This window comes from Squalius cephalus (genome assembly GCF_949319135.1).
Source record: "Squalius cephalus genome assembly, chromosome: 1".
NCBI lineage: Eukaryota > Metazoa > Chordata > Actinopteri > Cypriniformes > Leuciscidae > Squalius > Squalius cephalus.
In genome coordinates, this window is record NC_137122.1 from 28445356 (window position 1) to 28461345 (window position 15990).

Sequence of the window (15990 nt, forward strand, 5' to 3'; positions counted from 1 at the left end):
GAGTCTCTGAGGACACATCTGTGAAACGAACCATATCAATTTGAACCGGAGTCGGACCCGGAACAAGATGACGGTCCCGAAGAAGTTCGACAATTAAAGTAAGCTAAATTATCGACAATTAAAGTAGTGTTACCACGTTAACTTTAACACCTGCGTACACAGTTTGTAATAACACAATAACCAAAACGCGTTGTTCATTATAAACGTGGGATTATGAATTATATTGAGAACGTCGTACATAGAAAACATGCCGTAATTTACACTGAGTGTAAACCTTAGCCGCATTCATCGTGAAGGGTGCAAGCAATTTGCAAAGATTAATATAAAGGTTAATAAAACGTTACACTCATTTCTTCTCCTGGAGGTGCAGCAGGAACACGAATAGTTGGTACCGATCCTTTTTTCAGGAGCAGCTTCTTAGTAAAACCAGCTTTATACTGACCCTCGTTTGTAAAGCAGTCTGGTGTGTGAAATGATTCGCACAAACATGAAAGCATTGACGTTGATCGTGGGGAATATTCCCTTCGAAAACAAACTCAGCCACTGCGTCTTCAGCGGTTCGGATTTAGGAACATCAAAATGACTGCTGTGTTCCTTATTGCACCCAAGAACAGAACACCACAATTGCTTAGACGCCATTCTGCTCCAGCGTATCAACAATGCGGACTATGATGACAGCTCGCTCAGGGCGGGTCTGTGTTGAAACGCTGCTGTCAATTAACAATCATGGGAGGGGCGTCAGACCGTGCGACGTCACACGGTCAGACGGCTCGATTTGAGACGGGGGAAAACATATAAGGAGATTAAAAAAAAAACACTGGATGGATTTTTATCATTTTTTGATGGTCGTGTACAGGCACAGGCTCCAACACACATTTCAGTACAATCAACTTGTAAAAGTGCATGTACCATTATATGACCCCTTTAAGATGAACCTCCCTTCTTTGAAGCAAAGATGCCCACAGTAACAAGATAAATGGATAAATGTAATGGCTTTAAGAGATTTATTTGCCACATAATTGCCACATGATTCATTTGGCAAAAACAGAGCAAGGATAACTTTGTCCTCATGTAGTTGTGCTGGCATGAGGCTGTGCGGGTTTACCGATAAGAAGTCATGTTTTACACTCGGTTTGTTATCTCAAACTGACAGTGAGATGAACATCTGACCTGTTGACGTTGCTGCTGCTGCTGCTGGTGGTGCTGGTCTGCTTGTAGGAGCTGACATTGTGATTCCCCTTGAGCTCAGTGAAGCTGTTGTCACCATAGAAACCACTGCTTGTCTGTAGTCTCAAACTACGCCGTGACATTCTGGGCGAGTCGTACACAGGATTGATTTTGTGCTCCTTCTCAAACTCAAGGGCTGCGGACGAGTAACTTGAACTGAAGAGAGGAAAAAAACATGTAAATTCAGATATAAGATTTTCTACATAAAATAGTCACATGTAATATAACTAGGGATGCACGATATATTGGCCACCATATCAGTATTGGCCGATATAGGTTCATGTTTAATGTTATTGACCCAATAAGAAAATTAGGCCAGTAAATTAAAGGCGATAAATAATGGATTATTTCCTTCAGCTGAGACGCTTCAGATGCACACTGTTCGCCATGATGGTTTTGAATTGATTGAAATATGATTGGAATCACTTCAAAAATGAAAATTAAGTTAAGTGCAATATGTGCATCCCAAGTCTGATTTAAGGTGATGATACACAGGGCAACTTTTTGAGCAATGTTGCTGGGCAATCTTGCTGAGCGATTATTGCTTGGGCACTTTCCCATTGAAAATGGGCATTACATTTTTATCTGGATAATTTAGATCGGTCGTAGGCCCTGCGTCTCATCTGGTTGCCCGTTGACGGCAACATTGCCCAGCAACATTGCTCAAAAAGTTGCCCTGTGTATCAACACCTTTAGATTTATTAGCCAATACATCGGCTATCAAATATAAAGAATTATCGGCCAAAATGTTCATATTGGTGCATCCCTAGATATAACCTGTTGATTATAGCTGCTCATGTAAACAAGTTTTATCTTCTGATAATGTCAGTAGTAAAAAAATAATATAATCCAGAATGAATCCATTCCAATTTAGCAAAAAAAAAAAAAAAATACTGGAATAAAAAATTTGCATTTGAAAGACACGGGAACATTCCAAACCGATGGAACATTATGAACTTTTCAAAGCAATGAATATACTTTTAAAGCTCTCTAAGGCTATAATTACAGGTGACAAATGTGAGTTATGCACCTGCCCAAAATCGCCCGGCCTTTCAAACCGGGTGTTGCAGTAAGGGAAAAGAGGCACAAAAGAGGCCTAGGGCAACTCTACAGGAGTCACAATCCTCCATGAAAGAAATGGGAGAAAGAGATGACAAGATGAAAACTGCGCACAAACCTGTCTAGCTCAATACATCTAACTTGCTGCAAGAAAGTCTTTGTTGAAACAAAAATCACTTTAAATCTTGGCTAAAGATGAAGAAAGTTAAAAAGCTTTAAATGAATGAATGAATGAATGAGGTAGCTGGTTGGTGTGAGATGTTTTGGTATAAACTAAAAGTTAAAGATGTTACAAAACAAACCGAACTATCAGTGATTCACATTACATTCAATACTTGCATAAATGCACATAAACACAGATGATTTGTGAACACCTGAAGGGAACTACAGAGAGTTTGTGACATGATGAAAAGTGAACCGTTATAATAACTTAAATTCTAAAAATGTAAAATCAAAATAAATAATTTAAAAAGGAAACAAATCAAAATAAAACTTCAATATTTCATGTGACCATTAACTGACATCAGAGAACCAAGAATATGCAAATGTGTAGATAAATGAAATATTAACTTAAAATATTTATATTTATTTATATTGAGATTTCAGGGAATCCCTGCTCTAGGATAAAGCTCTCAAACACACTGCTAAACAAACTGAAGAACGCTTTCATAAACATCAGAATAGTATATTAAGTGCAAAAAAAGGGTAAAAATCACATTACATTTGAACATTGTAACAACAACATTACGTAAAGTTAAATTGACTAAACTAAAAATGAAAAATGTATAAAAACTAAAAGCATGGACTAAATGTTAACCGGTAAAAGGAACACTAATTCACTCATCTAAACGTAATAATTTGATTAGCCTACATTTGATTCCCCCATTACAATGGTCGCTTTACAGTTATTGCCATCATAAAAATACACTTAATTGTAGGTTTAAAAATTACACATATGGCACATTTATTAGCAAAATGTACAATACATACGTGTTTTATTTCTCAGCTGGAATGGACTGAAGGACTTAATGTGGGAACACATTTCAAGTGAGAGCAAGGTTACATTGTGTTACCTTCTAAGATAACATTGTTACAGTTTTCATGTTTCAAAGCTTTTTTTGTATTGATTTTTGGCCATACGACAGAGATCTGATTATTCTACTTGTCGTATTTCTGTTTTGCATAAAACTGAAGTGTATTCGGTACATGTCCACAAAGTACCTTATCCGGGAAACACTTAACGTAAATGCGTGTTACTAACGTAAATCAAGCAAGCTATTATGCATAGGCCACAAAGTGTTGGAGAAATAACACTTTAGCGGACCGGAGGGAATAATATGGAATTTTTTCCAGAAGACTTCTTGCACAAAATAGATTCAAGCACTTTTAAGAACCTGTATCGATGTTTATTTGTTTTCAAAAACTTTCCAGGGCCTTCAAATATTTTTTTCAGATTCACAAACTTTCAAGGATTTCAAGGACCCGTGGGAACCCTGTGTTATTATACAATTAGTTTGAGCCTTTAACAGTTTTAATTTCAGAACAATAGTGCTCTCTACTCCAGTGTTGTGATCTAACAGGCATCCGGGAGAAAGTAACATGTGAAACTCCAGCCAGATGAAGTCCTTTTATGTAAAACCATAGACCTTTATCTACAGATCTACAGTATAATAATAGGAACACTGAATCATCTTGGAGAGTGTTTCATCGTGTTCACTGCCGAAACCGAGCACGACGTGCTGTTTGAATGGAGAAAGACTGACAGCGGCAGCGGAGGGAAGCACTTATGTGAACTTGAATTTAACGACTTAAATATTCATCTGTACCTCACATTAGACTATGGAATGGCTTCAGAAAACATAAATATAACATTATGGTGCTTTATAATGATTTTGTGCTTTTTGTGTTGTATAACAATAACATGCGCACAATATCGGATTTGGATCGGTCTCGTCTGGCCGATACCCAATCCGGAAAAAATTGCCAGTATCGGACCAATACTGATACTGAGTATCGGATCAGCGCACCCCTAATTACAATAGAAAAAAAGTTATTTTGAATTTGAATCGTAATAATATTTCACAATATTCCTGTTTTTACTGTATTTTTGATCAAATAAATGCAGCCTCCGTGAACATAATAGACTTCTTTCAAAAGCATTAAAAAAAATCTTATCGACCCCAAACTTTTCAACGATGGTGTGTATGAAATCAGAATACTTTTATAGACAAAACTGCTTGTAGATTTGTAAAATAGACACACTTCTGTTCATAAGCCATTCCAAGCCAGTTGACATGGCCAAATAAATCTCAAAAAGGCCAAATCAAAACAACTAGGGGTGTAACACTATATATCGTGTCACAATATATCGTAATACAAAAATGCAACAATGTATTGTGTATAGTTCACCCAAAATAAAAATGACTGTGTGGGAAAAAATCCTAGTTTTCAGAGTTTTAGTGTACATTAAACTAGCCTGGTTAAAACCAGACCATTCTCAGTAGTAACTGAGTTATGGTCTGGCAAAGCTGCATTAATAACTCATTTCCAAAGGGGCGTCACCAACGGACGTCGCTCAAATGCCTCTGGGCGCAATTGGATTGACCTAAAACCAATCAGAGCGATCGGCATCGTGTAAAGCCATATGCTGCGTCCCAATTCGCCTAAGTTACACTACGCCATAAAAGTATGTACCCTTTTTGTGAAGAAAAGGTATTTACTTTTGAATGTGTAGCAAAAAAGTAGGCAAGCTTTGGGACATACTACTTCGTCATCTTTATAGGACGGATCTGTCGCGTGCATCCTGTCACGTAAACTGCCCTGTCAATCATCAGTCACAGTTAAAATCCTCAATTAAATCTAATTTAATTTCCTACCGTTTCGGAGAGAAATGTAGTAGCACGTTCATCTGCCAGTGGGTCTTTCATGGAGACTGTCCTCATGTGTTTGCAATTTGAATATAATAATGCATTTAAAAGTTGGTGCGCTTCACCAATGGACGTCGCTCAAATGCCTCTGGGCACAATTGGATAGACCTAAAACCAATCAGAGCGATTGTCATTGTGTAAAGCCCGCCTCAACGTTTCTGATTGGTGCCGCGATTTCGACGGATTAGAAATGGGCTTGAATGAGCTCTTTGCCAGACTACTTGCAGAGCAAATCTAAATTTGCCGGAAGTTGTCTGGGTTTTCCCAGGCTAACATTAAACTACTATATATAATGTTGAATATAATGTATAATAATGCAATGGGGGAATATTTGTGGGTCCTGACAATGACAAATGTCTTATGTTACCAGAATTTTTTTTTTAAATATATTATTATTTTAAATATATCTAGTATTAATAATTCTGTATTTTCAGCTTGAGAATCATGAATATTTTTATTCTGGTGTCACTATAGTCCTGTGCATTGGGTTATCAGCACCAAGTCCAGGCCAATTCATTTCCACACCCAATGTAATACCAAAATTTGCATTTTAAATCAACATTACATTTTTGTGTTAACCTTTTACCATATGTCTTGGAGTATCGCAATAATATCGTATCATGAGTTCAGTATCGTGATATGTACCGAATCGTGACATGAGGGCATCGTTACACCCCTATCAGCAACAGAGCTGGGCACAAGTCACGCGTAAACAACACCACAGCGCCCAGAACACAAAAGCACAAAATAAACCAAGAAACGGAAATGAGACATTTCTTAAAATAACAGTTCCTTAAAGGCCATGTCTTCCTGTGAGAAATACCCACTGGATCTGTGCCAAATCAGATTAGCTTGAATAAAACGCACCCCTCCTAAAGCTAAAACTTCACAGAATTACTAGAAGGCACTTTATCTTCAACAAACACAATCTCTAACCTTCAGCAATATGACATCATCCGTTTTATATCAAATCCTGAAAGATTTCTGGCTTTGCAGCTGGTTTATTATTGGCACAGGAAATGAAAGGGCTCTGTTACATTCAACGAGAAAATACTACAAATGAATACAGAAACTAAAAATAATTGTATAGAAACAAACAATGAACTAGGGCTGCACAATTTTGAAGAAAAAAAATCGAATTGCGTTTTTTCTAAAAAAAATAAAACAAATGACGAATAATGATAGTTTTATCAGATGAAATTCTGATAAAATTGCCAATACAAATTTTTACTAATTTAATATTTCATTGTAAAATAAAGTATTTAAAATATATCATTTTGTTTTACAGTACAACTGTAAAATTACAATACTGATATTTATGGCTGTCTTAAAGTGATAGTTATGATATAATGAGCCGGCGTTCTGACGTAGAAACTGGAAGCGCTACACTGTGTTTATTACGTGATCAGCGTAGGAGACTGACATGGAAGAGAAGAAATTGTTAAATAAAGTCATTATTTTTGTTGTTGTTTTTTTGCACACAAAAAGTATTCGTGTCGCTTCATAACATTAAGGTTGAACCACTGTAGTCACATGGACTATTTTAAAGTCCCCGTGAACCGGAAGTTGCAAACGACTTTTCTCCAGTGTTGTGACGTATTTCCAAGTGAAACGGAATATTGAACAGAGGGCAGGGTTTTACTCTAGCGCTCCTCCTCTCAATCTCTCGCTCATAGCAGACTAACGGTTTGAGGGGAGTGGTTAAGCGTTTTCAACCCAAGCCGTCAAACCTACGTCATCAGAAAAAGACGCCATTCCAGACCGGAAGTAACTTTTCAGATTTTGATTAAAGATTACCACATGTGGTAATATATATATTTTTTATATATTTACTTGCACGGATTAATTGTTCACCACAAGACTAGTAATATGCTCTAACAAAGTAAATAGGGTCAATTTTGATTTTATGGGGACTTTCACAACTTTACTAACTTTTCTGAGCCTTGAAAGTTGCTGTCTATGGATGATTCAGAAACCTCTCGGATTTCATCAAAAATATCTTCATTTGTGTTCTGAAGATGAACGAAGGTCTTACGGGTTTGTAATGACATGAGGATGAGTAATTAATGACAGAATTTTCATTTTTGGGTGAACCAACCCTTTAAAGGAGAACTCCGGTCAATTCAAGTTTTCTAAATGAACTTTGGGGTTTAATGATGGCTTAGAGTTTGAAAATAAAGACATTAAAGGAGAACTCCGGTCAATTTTAACATTGAGCTCATTTTTTTTGTACATTTGGAGTGCTGTCAATACAGAGAACAACGACAAAAATCGGTGTTGCCTACACCGTGTTATCTTCTTTTTTAAAATTTGCACCCTGTTGACTTCAATGGGGCAAGTTTTAAACCTGCTTTTAGCCTCTTAACATCCTTGATGTGTCATTACAAGTGCACAGAAAATGTGAGTGATTCCTTTAGAGTGAACACGGTGAATCTGACTGCAGTAGATGTGAAAGATATTAATAAAAGTGATGTTATTTCAGCCAGCGCTCATACCTGTATTTACATCCTGTTTTCGGCTGAAGTCCACAGTAGTCGATTGTCGAGTTCACGCGCATAGGTTTAGTACGTACGATAATGCGCCCGAACTCGACAATCGACTACTGTGGACTTCAGCCAAAAACAGGATGTAAATACAGGTATGAGCGCTGGCTGAAATAACATCACTTTTATTAATATCTTGCACATCTACTGCAGTCAGATTCACCGTGTTCACTCTAAAGGAATCACTCACATTTTCTGTGCACTTGTAATGACACATCAAGGATGTTAAGAGGCTAAAAGCAGGTTTAAAACTTGCCCCATTGAAGTCAACAGGGTGCAAATTTTAAAAAGAAGATAACACGGTGTAGGCAACACCGATTTTTGTCGTTGTTCTCTGTATTGACAGCACTCCAAATGTACAAAACAAATTAGCTCAATGTTAAAATTGACCGGAGTTCTCCTTTAATGTCTTTATTTTCAAACTCTAAGCCATCATTAAACCCCAAAGTTCATTTAGAAAACATTTACTTGAAGTAAAAAAAACAACAACTAGCTTATACTTATTTCTTCAGCGCAACTGCATTCTGGGAAGCTTTTTTAAACAGTCTAGAAGTTTCCATGCATTCCTTTATTATCAAGCCCATAATTTCAAAAACATATTATTAACATTTTAGCTTTGCAATGAAATTCATAAGCAGAAGGCATAATTTATAAGGGTCTAAAACTAATTTCAAGCTTTCTGAACAAAAACTTTTTGAAAATGAATGATTTGGCATTGTAGCTGCACATCAGCATCAGTGTGAATTGACGCTTAACACCAGAGATTTACTGCTTGACATTTTATAGCAGCATCATGCATGGTTAAGACCATATTAGTATCTTAATTACTCGATTAGCACACTTTTTAGTGCAGATGCAGATTTACAAAGGTCAACCACCTCCCCAGAATCCATCTTCCACACACACACACACACACACACACACACACACACACACACACACACACACACACACACACACACACACACACACACACACACACACACACACACACACACACGGCAGAATGACAGGAGGAAATCTGATTAGTGAGAACACATGAAGCTCACAGTGAGATTAAGGACCTCAGGGCTCACGAGCGTCTGAGCTCAGGGCTTTATTTCAGAGAGGCACTACAGGGTCTGAGTGGGCTTAACATCAATTCCTGTTCTACGGTCAACAAGCAGCGTCTTGCTCCACTTCAGTATCATTACTGCATCAGCTGACCCTCTTGACCAATCACTCGCTTCCCACTTACTATCTCAAATACTTTATCCCTCTTCCTTCACCTTACCATGATATTGATTCAGTCATACTCACTGTCTATATAAGAATGCGCTGATTTTTAAATAATACTATACAATAAGCCAATTATTATATTGGTAAGCAATATGATATTCTGCAATATTACTTGTATCGTAATTTATTATACGGCTCCGTGGAATACTTCATTCTGATTGGTCAATTGCTGCATCCAGCGGTATGTTATTCCCAGATAACAACACAGGCTCTTCCGGGTTACTTAAGTCGATGCTTTACGCGTGCTAGGAATGTTTTTACTTCGTGGAAGTTTTGCGTTTGGTGAGCTAATAAAATATTAAAACTCAAATCAATATTTTGTGTACAATTATTTAATTATGTCATCCGGTATTGCGGACTCACTCTCGTTTCATACAAACGCAGCTGCTGCCATTTTGCAACGATTGTTTTGTACACTAATGGATTAGAAGATGACAAACTGGTACGATTTTAATCTGGTTTCATCTCAAATCAATATCTCTCAGGGTTCCAGACTGCGACCAAAATGGTCGCATATGCGACCATTTTTTGAGAATGTGCGAGTTAAAATTTGATGTGGTCGCATTTGTGCGAGTGCATGGTCATGTACTACTCAGTTAAATTCACGCATGAATTTTCCTGCATTGAACTTGTTTTAGCGCCCGCCAAAGTCTTAGTTGATCGGTGAGTAATGTAGATGAACTGCTGTGACAGCCGGGCGCATGTTTAACTGAAAGAACGAGCAGAGAGAGAGAGCCCCGGTCGCGCGAGCGCACTCTCTCTCTCTCTTCGGAGCCAGGCGAAAGTCTAAACAAGACTTCACCGTCTCCAAACCATAGACTGTAAAAAATAAGCTCCAATCTAAGCGCTGTCTTGCGCTGTCTTGCTCTCTCTCCCGCGCGCATATTAATCAAAATAAATCGACACGGTGGTAAAAGGTCGGAAGAGTTTCCGTGGAGCATTCGGAGATTTTTTTTTTTTCCCCTGAATTACCGCTGGGTGTGAATTGTGCTAAATAAGTTGCCTTATCTTCTCTGAAAAGCGTTCCGCACATTCAGCTGACATAAAACAACACTTTAATTAAACGAAAAAACTATCCAGTGATGAAATGTTTTCTGTGTTGACACAAATCTTGGATGTACATGTCCTAACTGCTGGGATAATCACACAACGCGCATGACACGTCCAATTCGCGAACTAATGACTCATTTGAACCGATTAATTTTAATGAATGGTTAAAACCATAGATATTATATGATGTCTATGGTTAAACAACTGATCTTTCCAACACTGAACTCAGGAGACGTCTGAATCGGTGTATAATCAGTAACACTTTACAATAAGGTTCTATTTATTACATAAATTACATAAAAAGTACAGTTTGCTTACTCAAGCTTAAGCTTTAAAATAAATAAAACCATTTTTTTTTTTTTTAAAGCATATGACTACATTTTTCCACACAGTGCTATCAAGAATCGATAAGAGAATCGTTAAAGAATCGGATCGATAAGCAGAATCGTCAGCATTATTATTGATAAAATCTTATCAATTCCCATCCCTATGTGAAGACAGTAAAATTATAATCAAACATTAAAGAACATATATGTTTTTTTATTCGTTTTTTTTAGAGTTAAAAGATTTAAAAAATGTGCTAACATGAGGTCTTGTGTCACTGTCAGTCTTATTACATCAGTGCAAAACTAGGGTATGCAGATTAAGACCACTATTCATCAGCATGCATTGATTAATCCCATGGCATGTAGCAAAAAAAAAAAAAAAAAGGTGCGACCAAATCAGATGCTGGTGCGACCAACTGAGAAAGTTGGTAGCACCGGTGCAACCAGTGGAAAAGTTAGTCTGGAGCCCTGTCTCTTATCCCCATAATTATTAGTGTGGCGAAATGCCGTATAATAAGTGGTATGACTGTACCGTATCCCTTAAATGTTCGTCTAGTTTGAACTTGCCGCTTGCTAGCAACTGCTTTCTCTGCGGAAGCTTTGCGTTTAAAGACCTAATAAATAAATTTAATTAAATAAAGTAAAAAACTCAAGTCAATATTTTATATCTAATTATTTACTTGTGGCAAGTAGCCGCTTAATAAGCGGGATAATGTACATCCAGCCGCTTGTTATCACAGAATAAACCCCTTCAGTGTGATTCAAGACCCGTAATCACCCTGTTGGGGTTTATTCTGCGATAACAAGCAGCTGGATACATTATCCCTTACATAAGATTTTGGTCATATCACCCACCCCTAAAATCAAGGCATCATATTATTTCAGGCATCAACTGTCACTTCACAATGTGCATTAAGTAATGAAAGTCATGAAGACTCATCTTTACCTCAACCCATGGAAACAGTAAAAAATGTGATATCCAATACTGACCAAGTAAAAAAAAATTGTGAATACTTGCATATACTTTGAATTTTATTTAGTTATCAGAGCTATTCCCTTATAATAGAAACCTCCAAAAAAAGCTACAACTTTTAAGGGCAAAAGACATTTTGTGCTTGGCTCTTCCAGCCTCCAGAAAAAAACAGAGAATTACTATCAAACAGAAAAATGTGATGTGGTTATTCAAATTCTGTGATATCATTTCCTCTATTACAGCTCAGCTAAAGCAGAACAAAACCCCTATTAAGTAACTTCAGTGCGTTCGTTCAGCAGATCAGCACGCACACATTATCGTACAGCTGTCAAACACTCCAGCAGCTGCTGAGTGACTCTGCAGAGCCATGCACACTTACTCCTGTAGAGCTACTCCCTTCATGCAGGACACTTTCCCAGAATGCACGTCTTCTACCATCTTGCTTAACATTTTAATGAATCCCTAGAGTTCCACCCTGATGTCCAAATCAGAAGCAGCTATATTAAGAAAATGTATTTCTTGGTGTTTCTGCCCCAGTTTCACACGGGTTCCTCTGACTACGCAACATGTGACACATATAATTTGAACAAAAATATGCATGAAAAGCACAAACTACTGATACACTGCAAACAACTGTCAAACATGAACTGCACTGCCTGCCAAATAAGAGTGAAAATTTACACAATTTTAATACACAAATACACTAAAATATAATACATAATTTTAAAGTTAAATACAACAATGTTTTAAGTTAAAATGAATAATGTAAGTGAGACAACACATGAGAGATACATATTTAACCACTAAAATATGAGAGGAAAAAATATATCTTCGTCCCGCAGCTCAAACAGGCACTAAAAATTCTATCATTTCTGAGCAATATTTTGCACGACTCAAAGAGTCACTGTTTGTCAAAAATATGCAAGGGGGGAAAAATTAGCAAATAATTGCAGTCACAGACAAAATACACATAAATATCTACTTTAATAATTAACAAATACGATTGTATGTCACATGAAAAATATTTATGGCCAGTACATTTTCGCAATTAACCTGATATTGTGAAAAGCGCTATACAAATAAATATAAAAAGAGATATTGGCAGGTGTGGCACATACTCAATTTTGGAAGCAGCTAATATATAATTTCAAATGATTTTTCTGGCCAACTGTCTCTGTTAAAGAAGCATTAAGATTCCTCTTGTGACTACATCAATCTCAGGTAATTAATTTCAAAGGGATCCAGTGGGAAAATGTAAGTACAAAACATTAGTTTCCCCAAACGCTCAACAAGCAAGTCTTGCTCTACTCTCGCTGCACTCCTTTCTCTGTTGAGCTTACACAATAACTCTTTGTAAGCTTGTCTTCCCTGTGTGACACGCGTTGAGTAACTCTAATTCGTCACGTCTCTCTGAGTGCCAGCGGCAGATGGCTCAACGGTTTGTTACTCGATCCCACTTCTTTTTACGACGGTTTCTGCCTGAAGAACACAGTCATGCAACCTACGCTGACACACTCGTAGTGCACACACTGGCACCGCTGAAACAATCCTGTACAACAGCCAATCAGACAGAAGCTACCTTAGTAAATATAACAGCAAGAAGGCGGCGTAGGATATTCAGAATTGGAATAAAAGTTTTATTTTTCATGCTGCTAATTTCACACTACAAAGTTTCAGTAATAACGACCGTTTCAAAATGCAAGACTGAATCTGAAATTGCAATGTTTGACAATGCTGGGCGGTATGATCAAAAATATGTAGGCTATCACTGTATTTTTACAGATTCTGGCGGTTTCGCGGCGTATCACAGTATTTCTTCTTGTTCTTTTCAAGACTGGACCTTTATACTTATAACTTTTATTTTACTGTCAGGAGTACATAGAAAATAAGAACATTGTACTGTTAAATACAAATTTAATTTAGAGAAAAATGGAGGTAATCAAATCAATTATCCACACTAACAATTTAGTTAAGCTTTTAAACTATCAAATTAAAATTTCATTTTTTTTTGGCAAGTTTACGGTTTAAAATAAAACATGTATGGAAATGTGTGTGATATTCCTCAAAAATAAGGTTTTAAAAATGATTATTATTATTACTTTAAGAAGTACATCATTCCATTTTAAAATAGTCATGTATTTCTTTCATAATTTCTTCAAGTTAGGCAGAACGTTTATTTTGGCTGTTGTAATGAAGACCTTTGATACTCTTTAATAAACTGTTACTACTACTACATGAAGTACACCACAGTGCAATAGTAATATATTTCTGTTATAATTTCTTCATGTTAGACTGAACTTTTATTTTGACGGGTTGTCGTGAAGGACTGAGTTTCCATATGATATGGCAATAGTTTGATCAAATGAAATGGTGAAATGCTGGTAAAGTTCACGTGTTCATGTCCTCAATCATGTAGTGAGACGTTGAAAACACCATGAGCGTCATGCGTGCTTCAGTATGTGTGTAGTAGACGAAACTGCGGCGCTCATTCACACAGAATTCAGGTTTCAATAGCAGTGTTTTTGAGCTTAAATATTCACAGGTACTAGTCCATATCGCGATTTGATTCATTGCACTGCCTACTTTTGATTTAATTCATCCAAAAATTCAGTGACATTTCGCTTTATACAGTAAAGGCCTGTTCGCACCGCCTCGCTCTATATTATCCCGCTTATTACATGGCTACCTACCAAATAAATCAATAATTCGACACAAAATATTGATTTAAAAAGGAGTTTATTGATTTAAAAACGACTGTATTGCTTCCGCTAAAGAAAATAGTCCGTTCCGTTTCTACGTTTAGAATCCTGCGTCCATAGCAACGCTCTGTTTTTCATGGCAACGGTGTGTTGTACTTAGCAGCGGACTGTTATCAAGAAATAACAGACAGCATTCTACATTAGAATTCAATAAAAATTTAAAAAGCCATGTAATAAAAAGTTATAACCGTTAGTAAGAAGGGTATGCAGTTAAAAGAGGTCCCCTCAATACACTCTACATAGCGCTCTTCATGGCCATTGAACAGATGCAGCAATTGTTTCAGCTATGCACCGTTATGGCAGTATTTGAAAAAAACATACCGTACACAAAACTGAAGCACTAGTTTTACATTGTGATAACCGGACGGAACAAAAAAAAAAAAAAGTAATATGTCATAATACATCTATAAGTATTGCAGTGTTAAAGTGCAACAAGACCTGCACTTGTTCTGGTACCTGTAATGTTTCTTTGATTTCCACTTTATTACTAACTTTACTAACTGTACTAATCACTAACTATGTTCACTTAATTGAACAATGTTTGAAGGGTATATTCCAGTTTTAGCGACTTTAGCTAAGTTTTTCAACTAATATTTGTTTTATTTCAGACATATTTCAAAAAACTATTTTATATTTACCATTACCAAAAAAATTTTTTAATAGTTAACAATAACAACACTGTAACAACAAAAAACAACAACAATTTTTATTATTATTAGGAACATTTAGACCTGATCTGACATCAAATAAATAAATAATCAAAAATAAAATTGGATGCCTTAGCTTTGTTTTTATAAAATGGCAATTACATATTACACAAATGTCCATTTTAAAACTTTTTAAAAATATAATTTATACTTATGTGATGTGTAAAAACTACTGAAACTTGCACTCAACTGTAACGACATTTGGTTTAATAATCATAAATAGTGTTACACAAACCAGGACCGGCACGATTTAGCTGGAAAAGTGGTATCAGTGAGTGCAGCCAGTGGGGGTACAAATCGTTATCTGCATACAAACGTCAGCACAGTCAAATCTACACTGTTTTTGCTGATCTAAAGGATATTATTACACAAATTCACATTACCTCGCTATTAATTATGTGCAAGTTCATTACTTGCCTGAGGTAAATAACCACACCTGCTGTCATCCAACTCTTGACAGCCATGGAAAAAAAAAAAAACTACACACCTGAATAAAACTACTAAATAATGACTAAAACAAACAAGAAGCTAAAGTATGAAATGGACCACAAACACAGAATGGTAGAACTAGTGAAGTTATCATCACATTCTTTGTCTACAACCACAAACTTGCATGAATTGAGCAAAGAAACAGGTTCAACAGGACACGGAAATTCTCGGGAAAATCATTAGCTGAGGAGAAGGAAAGTTCAAGCATAATTACACAAAACCCTATAAGGTTTACTGGAATGTAAACTGAGATGTGCTAAGTGCACTGCCTGTAGTTCCACCCAGTAATGTTTCTTCATTTTCACAGTGATCTCACCTGAGTGAATAGGTATAGCCTGTGTTATCCGGAGTACAGTGAGGAGGAGTATACGTGTGCAGAGGGGAAAAATCCATGGTAATTCGCTGAGCACGCTGTGAAGATCAAACCAGATGTGAAGAGCAGACTTCGAAAACTACGGCAACAGCTAACGTGTGATGATGGGTGTGACCTCGATGCATAAACAGAGTCACACCCATGAAAGCATGCACACAATGCACGCACACACACACACACACACTCTACGGTTCAGCCTGCCTCTGGGAGGAATCCCGATGAGCAACATGGTAACAACTTTTGTTTAGTCTGGTCCAGGTGATTGAACATAAAGCTAGT

General features: G+C 36.8%; 2 protein-coding genes across 5 annotated transcripts in view; one reads left to right on the plus strand and one right to left on the minus strand.

The window, feature by feature from the left end:
• The window catches only part of ccdc137 (coiled-coil domain containing 137), a 224026-nt gene that overhangs the window by 68024 nt on the left and 140012 nt on the right, over positions 1–15990 (plus strand). The window lies entirely within an intron of this gene.
• Positions 1–15990, minus strand: part of sun1b (Sad1 and UNC84 domain containing 1b) — a 40151-nt gene that overhangs the window by 19492 nt on the left and 4669 nt on the right. For 3 of the 4 annotated variants that reach the window (XM_079870947.1, XM_079870945.1, XM_079870948.1), the window contains exons 2-3: positions 15655–15749; positions 1171–1383 (exon numbers count right to left, since the gene is read on the minus strand). In XM_079870947.1, coding sequence (XP_079727073.1) covers positions 1171–1383; positions 15655–15749 — 308 coding nt within the window. The remainder of the gene's footprint in view (positions 1–1170; positions 1384–15654; positions 15750–15990) is intronic. The other variant, XM_079870946.1, reaches the window with a different exon arrangement.